This window comes from Chondrus crispus, genomic scaffold (genome assembly GCF_000350225.1).
Source record: "Chondrus crispus Stackhouse genomic scaffold, scaffold_31, whole genome shotgun sequence".
NCBI classification, from domain to species: Eukaryota; Rhodophyta; class Florideophyceae; order Gigartinales; family Gigartinaceae; genus Chondrus; species Chondrus crispus.
In genome coordinates, this window is record NW_005179222.1 from 319,265 (window position 1) to 329,066 (window position 9,802).

The following is a 9,802-nucleotide window of genomic DNA, read 5'->3' on the forward strand; positions in this document are numbered from 1 at the left end:
TTGGCTGCCTATCATTTCTCCAGAAAGACTTCGAAATTTAAAGCTTTCTTTGACACCTTCGACACCTCCCTGCAGTACTAAGCTCTTTAGCGACCCTTCAATGTCGTCGAGAATGAAGTGAGGCCGTTGCACTATTTCCGTACGGGAACAGGGGGAACCGCCATGCTGTATCAGGTGGCTCGCAGGAAATGATTCTAAAAGCGCACCTTGCGAAGAAAATCGTTTCCCCTTTTCCCCGCCAATAAGGTACCCTTTAGAGTACTGTAAATAGTACCCAACGGGCATGTATAGTACAGTACGAAAGCAGGTGCTGGCAGAACTGGATGGAAAGGCGCATTGTTGTTCTGAAACGAATTCTCGTGAGGCAGCTAGAATTCTGCTGCAGGTAAAGTAAATACTGTATACAAATAGGGAGCACACCAGCAGGGTTTATCCGCAGTGCATGCACACCCGTGATGCTGTATGTGGCTCATCAGAGTCAACGTGGCCCCAATCTAGCTATGAAGCTTTCGTGGCTCTTTCACATGAACTCGAAGTGCGGGTAAACGAACAGCGTTCTAGAAACAAGCATGACATCCGCTTTGCGTGTCTGCACATGTCAGGGAATGCAGGCTCCCCCTCTGAATAGCGGATTTCACTTGAAACTGCTCGTCCTTTCATACCGTATGCAATATCTATCGCAATGCTGAAGCGTACAGTATAGATATCTGCGCGATAGATTCCTTTGAATGCTGAGACAACGCAAGTTTCGGTCCTCAAGACTGTATTGTTTACAACTTTGGATTTAACAATGTGTTTGCAGCTGAAAGAGAGAATCTGTGCGAGAATCTGTTCAAGAATGTAACGCAAAAAGCGGACAAGATGATGCGAAAAGGACGTTTGCCAACCTTAGAATTGGTGTGCATTATGCCCGCACATATGTTTATGCATGTACCTTCTGGAGCTGTACTATACATAAAACTATTTCGTTTCAATGCGTTTGAAGAATGACGCAGCCCACAGCACATATTTGCGCTACAAAGGCACAAGTGTTCCTCATTTGGCTTACAACGGGATAACGCTTTACGTCGCTACTTAGTCCTTTTCGGGATACAGCAGAAACCAAAGGACTATGCTGCATTCCGAGAGTTTCACATTGCGATACAAGTGGGAAAATTGGATTATAGAGGGTGTAGAAGATCAAAATAGAGCCGTAGAACGGAAGTCGTGACGGGAGTTACGCTTAGTTTAATATATTAGAAGAGGTAGAATTTTGCGTGTGGGAGTGAGATGTGAACCTACTTGATTCGACGAAGCGGTGTGGAAAACTGATAGCTCCACGACTGTGGCAGGATTGCACACAAGTGAGTTACTGCGACGTTTGCGGGAGGGTTTCAAAGTGTGATGGTGGCACAAAACTTTGTAGAACGGTGGGGTGATGGCCTTAGAAGCAGCAGCAACAGCAGCAAAGTACGACCATAACGATGAGGAAGATAGCGGCACCGACGGCGATAGCGATGATGACACCAGTGGTCAGGCCTGTCTTCTCGGAAATGTCATCAGTGATATCCTCAGCCTCATCGAGGACGTTACGAGCGGAAGTGAGCCATTTGAAGGATGGAGCAGGTCTGGGGTGGTCGGAGGCGAGGGTAGGCACGGACGGGGTAGGAGCTGCCTCGCAGGCAAGTGCGAGCAGTACGCAGAGGGCAAGGAGAATGAATCGAGATGAGGCGACCATGGTGTTGTGGAGAGTGGATGGAGACTGAGGCGGTACTGCGAGTCGAGTGGGGAGGAGCGGTTGTGGGTTGGGAATGTGGGTTGGGGATGGGATGTGTCGGCGGAGAGGTTGTGGGGAGTGTTATATGTAGTAGTGGGCGCGGGTGTTGTTTGTGGTTGACGTGGGAAAAAAGTGCAATAGGTGGAAGGGTGAATAGGATAATACAGCGGAGGTGCTGTTGTGAAGGGCCGTTTCCAGAGGCGTCACAGCAATGCCTCCTAGCGATTCGCTCGTTGCACTCTACACGGATGTCGACATCGGTCATAAGGAGGAATGAGGTTTCCTGCACACTTTTTAAAGTCTTTACGTTCCCTTCCTGTCCTTTCTTTGTTTAACGACGCCGGACCGGCCGCCTCAATTCCGGGCCAGCATTGCTGGACGCCAAGCATTGCTGTGACTGGCCACTCAACATCCACCAAGAGACCATGACGTGTTCATGATCTTTACAGTAAGGCTACAGCCCGTCTCGGGCCCGTCTCGGGTTTGGTGACTGCCTGTCCAGCCGTTCTTGCAACCCAATTGTTACTCTGTAGACCCATAACGGTTCAAGACGAAAACGGGCTCAATAATGAAATGCACTGCCCAATTGTGTTGCCGACAGTGGCCGCACATGGGTGCTACCCTTGGTACCCTTCGAAGGGTAGTGTACCTGCAATACTGATACCAATACTCTCTCAATAAAGTCGACCATTCAAGGGTACCTGCGTGCTACATGAGTGCTACTTGGGTGCTACGGTATCTGTGCGGAAGAGGCCGATCGTCAGGCCAACGAGCACGCCAGTTCCGCTCTTAATCTACCCTACCCAGACGGGGTCTTAGCCAGACGCCAGCCCCACTGATCACCCTCTTGCCGTTTCACCGACCTACGCTTGGCAAGGGAGGAGGCACTCCTTTGCGCCGTGGCTTGTTTACACACCACCAAACTCTAAATACATTCCCAATTTTGTCACAAATAATGATCCTCAATCCACGCATCGCCCCATAACCGTCCAACAAGTAAAGTATACACACAATATGCACACGATTTACTATTTATCCGTAGAATCATGCGCTGTATTCTACGCACCTATCTTTGCAGTATCTGCATACTTCAAGACGCCTGACCATGCAGCTCTCGTGGCATACGTGTACCCGTGTACATGTGTGTAAATTGTGTAATGCAAAAGCAGTGCTTTTGCTTCTTTTTTTTTCGCAGTGCGCTGGTCATCATGGGTCCATCCAACTTGGACCCGGGTTTACATCTTTATTTACAACAGAGCTAAGACCCACTAGGACCCATGATGACCAGCGCACTGCGCACAACGCAACATCCTATCATACTTGTAGTGTACAGTACCAAGGGTACCAAGGGTATCACATGATGTGATACCACACCACACCACACCACATTTATTGCCTACATACTGTACTTGTACTTCTTGCGACTGACCTTTCTCTCTTTGTCATGAAAACCGCTTAATCCTTGTCTCCAAACGCTTGTGCACCGCCAAACAGCGCCAACCGTAGAGCCCCTATCTACCCCCTTCACCCCGACTCACTTTACGCCATCACTCCCCTTCTAATCCCCGCCTCACTCTAGTATTCTAACTGCTAAACAACCGCTTGGTTTCACTCTATTTCGCTGCGCCCCTTTGGTCGCCCTATATTCTCGCACCATGGGCAGCGATGACGAGCTTGCGCTCACCTCTTCTTCAGGTATGATTCTCTCCCGTTCCCTTTTGTCGAAATCCTCGCTTTAGCCTCGCTTTTTCCACATCACGGGAAACACAAAACTAATCCTTGCACCTCCACAAAACCGCACCCTCCATTTACTCTCCAGATATCGCCCTGCCAAAAGCTACCGTCAACAAGTTTGCAAACGAAGTTGCCTCCGGCTTAGACGTCCGTCTTACCGCTGACACCCGTGAGCTAATCGTCTCCTGCTGCACGGAGTTTGTCCAACTCCTCTCCTCGGAGGCCAACGAAATCTGCGAACGCGACCGAAAGAAGACCATTACCCCCGAGCATGTCCTGCGAGCCCTCACGGCCCTGGGCATGGAGCGCTTTAGTCAGGAAGTCAAGGACGAGTATGATAAGGCAAAACATGACGACAAACTGAAGGCGAGGGGTTCAGGGAGACGCGCAAAGGAGAAGCGTCCGCAGATTGACAACGCGGAACTACTCCGGCAGCAGGAGGCCTTGTTCGCCATGGCGAGGAGTGACCCCATGGCCCATGCTCATGCCGCTAATGACCAGAGTGACCCACATCCCGGCTGACCAGATACGTGTTGTACGAGGGCATGCTGCAGCTCTAGTCCCACCATGTAAAGTGTAACCATATATCAACTGCGCCATCACTCAACTACGTTTTCCTTGCTTGCATCCAACTTCCTCCGTAGTTCATGTACTTTAATTGAGACCTAATCGTAGCACTACGGGGATGGGCGCCTCCGTTTACTACACCCGCGATCAAGGCGTGCAGGTGTGCGTTTCATCAGAGGCAAAAGGATGAATCCTAATCTACGGTGGTATTCCTTTGATCAAACTCTTATTTTTTGAGGCTGCTATCCTACAAGCCTGGGGGTTATCAAATGCTTTTTTTGTTTGTTTTCTCCCATCGGCTGGCTGTGCTTTACAGCCAAACGCTTCCAATCTCCGCTATAAGTTTGTCTGCCCTATTCGTCTCTTCCGCTTCCAATTTGCCAGCCCCTTCCCCCCACCCGACCCGTCCACCTCCTTCATCGTCCATGAGGGAAGATCAGCGATCCGTGATGATCATCTCTCTCTCAAACGATTTTTGTATTGGCGACGCTCTCTTGTACCGCCAAAATGCCTCTTGAGTTAGCCGCCGACGTGTTTGAAGAGCTTTCTGCGCGCCATCAGAGGGACAGCATATATGCCAATCGCCGGATCTTATGCCTCGCAGCCGCTTCCATTCTCGTTACGGTATTCGTTATTATCGCCGCCATCGATTCAAGCCGGACAAGCTCTGCGCGCCGATATGCGAACGCTATCAATTGGAAATCAAATGCTGCGTTACACTGCGATGACACCCTGGGAAAGCGAAGGCTATGGTTTGGAAATATCGTCGAGTTTGGGGACTTTTGCGTGCCACATAATCTCTCCAACTCAAAAATCCGTACCGATGAAGATCAGGTGCTCAAATTCATTGTCATAGGCGACTGGGGTAGGGACGGCATGTGTTGTCAGCGAGATGTGGCAGCTGAAATGGCTGTCGCCGCGTCCCGAATACACCCGCAATTCGTCGTCAGCGTAGGCGACAACTTTTACAACAGCGGTATCAAGTCCAGCAAAGATGACCAAGTAGATAGGAGTTGGCGAGATGTATACATCAAGCCATACAAAAGCTTGCAAGACGTTAGATGGAAACCCATCCTTGGCAATCATGATTACGCTGGCAACGTCGAGGCACTGATTGACTTGGGAAAGGAAGACTCTCTCTGGCACATGCCTTCAAAATATTATTTCGAGACTGCCGCTGGCGGAGACGTATTCATGGCGTACATCGACACCACCGTCATGTACTATACACAGCAGGAACTGTTAGCTCTCTCCAACAGTGATGAGTTGTCAACGTCCTATCGGGACAAACAGGTCGCCGTAATCAAAAAAGAGCTAGCAGAGAGCACGGCAAAATGGAAGATCATTTTCGGGCACCACCCGTTTTTCGCGTCCGACGAGCACACTTTCGATGAGGAGCACAACCGCAGGCAGTTGCAAACTACGCTAATGCACGTCTTCAAAGAGCATAACGTGTCGATTTACTTCGGCGGACATTCACATACACTTGAGCACCACCACAGCGATGGCATCGATTTTTTCGTCTCCGGAGCCGGTTCCAAAATTTCGCAGATACACCGAAACCTCCCAACTGCCATGTTCGTTATGGATCGTCAAGGGTACATGATTGCGTCAATGGACGACACGAAAGAACATCTGCGAGTCCAAGTTATCGACATGAGAGGAAACATAATCTACACCGTATTGAGAGATGATCCGCAGTTTCCAATGTCAAAGGGCATAGAGTCGTAGGATGGTTTTTGAGGGAACCCGGGCTCGGAAAGCTGGGCGGATGCATGGCGCATTGAAAGTTTGAGGACACCCGTTAGAGCATCCCCATCGCGCAGATCTATTCGATCAATACAGTAACGTTGTCGGTAAAGTCGCGAAAACACGTGTTTTGGCCGCGAGTTTGCTCGGATTTTCTGATTGCAAAATTTTCAGACAACGAGTTTTGCAAAACTCACAGCATACCCAAAACTCGGGGCATGTGAGTTTTCCACGAGTTTTCACATCCGCCTGATTACAGCAGTGCCGGATCGACGCGTCTTGAGGGAAAACGAAGTGGGGTTTCCGCTCTCTCATCAGCACAAACGAGTCCCATACTGTACTGCACGGGTCGTACCGGTTTGCGTCATGGACGCCCCGCCCCTATACTTCACCTGCCCGGAGTCCATCAACGGATCAAAGCACCACAAGATCAGCCACATATGCCGCCAAAGCAATCGCGGAACAGAGACAGGAAGACGCCTCTAAAAAGCGGTCCTCTCCAAACGGCCCCGTCAAGAAGACGAAACACATCGCCCTTTCGACTGACAACCTTTCCATCCTTGTGGCGAGCTACAGAGAAGGCTCCAATGGTCAGACCGTATTATGAAGCTTTTCGAAATTTCGGAGTTATCAGCACCTCGTAGGTAAATGGCACCCGTTCTTTCGATTGGTCAAATTTGTTTTGTGAATAGGATGCTGTAAGACACTGCCTCAAGGGTCTGCAGACACAGGTCTGGCTCACACCAGATAGCTGAAAGTGCCAGGAACAGGGAGAAAACGCCAAATCATCACCTGAGCGGCCGGCCAAGAAATCAAATTTGAAAACATTTCACACTTGCAGAGGCCTTCTGCGTGGGCTCGTACTCAGATCCGGCCCTCGGCCGCTCACCATCGCGCTGATGGCGAGCACCTCCTGAGGCAATGACTTTTGCAGGCCCTCATGCGGACGAGGACGATGGCGATGACGAGCTTGTGGCCATGGAGTACGGCATGGCCCAGGCGCAGGAGCAACCGGATGCATGATTGACGCGGAGACTCTCATCGAAGACGACCTTGCCGATGCCGGGCTCGAGGGGGGCGAGGACGACACCGATACCAACAACGATGGGGACAACAATGTCGACTTCGATGGCCAAAACGGTGATTGCGAGGGTGAGCAAGGGGGTGAGAGTGCAGGTGCGGGTGATGGTGAGGAGGGTGAGGAGGGTGAGGAAGGAGCGACCGGGGGTGAAAACGGGGAAGCAGGAGTGGCTTTCAGGTCGGAAGCTCCAATGCTATCCTATACAGCGCGCCGGCACTTCGAAACGTGCATGTCGCGATGCCACCACGATGAGCACAATCTCCGGGACGGAGAGCAGCTTGCTGCTTGTTTCGCTAGCATGAAAATATCTCAGCGCATCGCCCATTTACGTTCTGTCATCCTGACCACAGGCGCTCGACCTGGGGATACTAATGAGTTGGGCAAGAACCCCGCCCGCAGTTCCCAACAGAAGAACAGGCGAAAACAAAAGTTTAGTGGAGGAATTCCTGACAATGTACAGCATCCAGTCGGTCAAGGTGGTAGTGGAGAGGCTGCCGCTGGTGGAGCTGCAGAGGGACAGGCTGGTGGTGTTGGAGAACCGAGCTGGCGTGAGGTGTTGGGCCCCTGGTGTTCTAACACTGTGCCCGGCGATATTGTGCTGCTGATCTCGAGGCTGAGAGATGCGGAGGAGGGCTTCGGTCCCCTACCATCCGGGTGGACTTCGGACCAAGAGCCCCCTATTTCTCGTTTTTCCAAGTGGCTTCGTAAGGCCTATCGTTCGCAAGAGAGTCCTGAACTACCGTGGGCTCTACGCATTGAGCGTGTCTGGCAGAGTAGAGAAACGGATCTCGAGGGAGTTGAGTCTGTTGGACGACTAATTTCATGGGATAAAGACATTCACGAGGCCACAGAAATCGAATTGGGCAATCTGTGTCAAGCACTTGACTCTGTCAGGGTCTTGGTTGATGATTTGGAGCACTTCTGGTCCGAATCTGCAGATGAATCTGAGTTGCAAGATAATCTACTTCAGCTTTGGCGATATGCGTTTGGGTCCCGTACTTTTGCCGGCTTCCAGGAGCGTTATGCAGCCTATTTTCACCCGGAAATGCTAAATGCTTTCGAAAAGGAATTTGTTGCATCAGCGTGTCGTCGACTTAGTCTGGAGGACTGTGTGGGAATGTGCCGTATTCTGAATGTGCCTGAGAGTCGCTATTCTGGCTCACCTCTGGGCGTAGTCCGCCTTTTACTGTCGGAGCTGTACACGTCTCTACCGTCTACGAATATATCTCCTGCCTTTGCTCTGCCGTCACAAGTCCACGGCGGGGGTGCAGCACTCGTTGTTGGTGAGGGTGCGGATTCACCCGCTGCTGCAGTGGCACTAGGACGTGTAGCATAATCGCGAGGACGTTATTCGAACGCGCAGGGTGACTACTGTACTCCCGCAAAATGCACTACAGCGCGCACACCCGCGCCTGTAAGTACGCGCTTGCTGCTCGCTGTGCACGTGTACAGCGTGACGATCCGGAGTAAGGCGCGCGAGCTTACCGTGTAAGGCGCTACCTGAATACTGTAGAAAATGTTATGTTAGATTATTTACTTGTATATTAAATGACAGGGCGGCCGACGGCGGAGGGAGGACAAGGACAAGCACGGGCTTGGTACCAGATTCTTCACTGCAGGTCTAACCCCGTCCGCTTATTCTAAACGCGTTCTCTTAAAGCGAGCGCGTTAACTAGAAACTAACGCGGGTAGCGGTCGCGAACGTACGCGCGCGAGCTGGATCCGCCTCCGCCCGTCGGTGCTAGAACGCTAACTAGCGCCGCCCCGGGGCGTCGAGCGCGTCGAACCGCTCTACCGCGTACTGTGTTCGCGTCCGCTCCCCACCGCTCTACCACGCTACCACCGCCCGCGTTCTTTTCTGGTGTGTGTGTTTTTGTCCTCTCTCGCGTACACAGGTCTTCGAAGAACCACAGCTAAACCCCCAACGCGACCGGGAGTTTATGCTACATTGGTCTCCCGACCTAGAAGGCCACACGATTATCGCGAGAAGACTATCGTTCGAGTCCGCGTCCGCACGCGTCGATATGGAAGAAGGATCCGCCCCCTCAATTCAATCCGAGCCGGCGAATATGGAGTCAACCGCGTTCCGCACCTCCGAGTCAGCCGCGCTCCGCGTCCCATTCGGCGGCGGTGGCGCAGGTCTCAGTGACCGCGAGCCGTCGCCTGAATTATCAGAAGGCCGGGCACGCGCGATGTATGACCGGATCGCGACGTATATTGAGGAGGTCCGGACCGCGCTTCGGATCGACGTAACGGACGCGGTATATTCGCATTGCATGGAAGAACTACGATCCCTTCGCGAAGGGAGGTTTGACCGCGTCTCCCAGTCTCTGGATAACCTCCGAGCACTAGTCGATCAACTGCAGAGCCGACTGGTGCTCGTCGAGGAATCGCGTCTCGACTCCCCCGACGAGTTCGGGGAAGGCCGCCCCGAGAGGACGGCCTCTGCGGGACGTACTGACGCGAGACCTTTTCCTTCCGCGGAGCAGATGCGCGCGTTTGCCCATGTGACCGCGCAGTTAAATTCTACTCGCCGACGTGTTCGTCAGATGGAACGTACCCCGACGGCGACGTCACCCGGAGCCCCACTGTTAGGGCCCGGTGGTACTGTACCTCCGAACGCGTCCGGCGCTCAAGATGTGGAGCCGGCTGGTGGTGACACCAGTCGGCCCGCATGCGGAGATCGAACAAGGATGGACGCAACTTTCGCGTCTGAAACCCAAGCCCTGCCGCATGTCGCCGGAAACATGCGGCAGACGGTTCGCGTACCTTACGCGGACGAGACTAGACGCGGGGATACCACCCGGGGATCGAGAGAACCGATTCTCGCTTTTGATCCCCGGTGGGGCGGCTATCAGCCCCAGGATCTCACTACGCGTCGGGGCCCGGTACACGTCCGTACGCTACCGGTGACC

The 9,802-nt window shown here is 52.5% G+C and overlaps 2 protein-coding genes; one reads left to right on the forward strand and one right to left on the reverse strand.

The window, feature by feature from the left end:
- Positions 1-1,179: 1,179 nt before the first annotated feature.
- CHC_T00005740001 (hypothetical protein) lies at positions 1,180-1,717 on the reverse strand. XM_005717627.1 is given in 2 exon segments: positions 1,180-1,423; positions 1,424-1,717. 1 exon segment carries the CDS (start codon positions 1,715-1,717, stop codon positions 1,424-1,426), a length of 294 nt encoding a protein of 97 aa, XP_005717684.1. The 3' UTR covers positions 1,180-1,423.
- Positions 1,718-3,306: 1,589 nt separating this feature from the next.
- Positions 3,307-5,788, forward strand: CHC_T00005741001 (hypothetical protein). XM_005717628.1 is given in 3 exon segments: positions 3,307-3,451; positions 3,576-4,564; positions 4,565-5,788. The coding sequence occupies 1 exon segment, from the start codon at positions 4,565-4,567 to the stop codon at positions 5,786-5,788; it is 1,224 nt and encodes a 407-aa protein (XP_005717685.1). The 5' UTR covers positions 3,307-3,451; positions 3,576-4,564.
- The last annotated feature ends 4,014 nt before the right edge of the window (positions 5,789-9,802 follow it).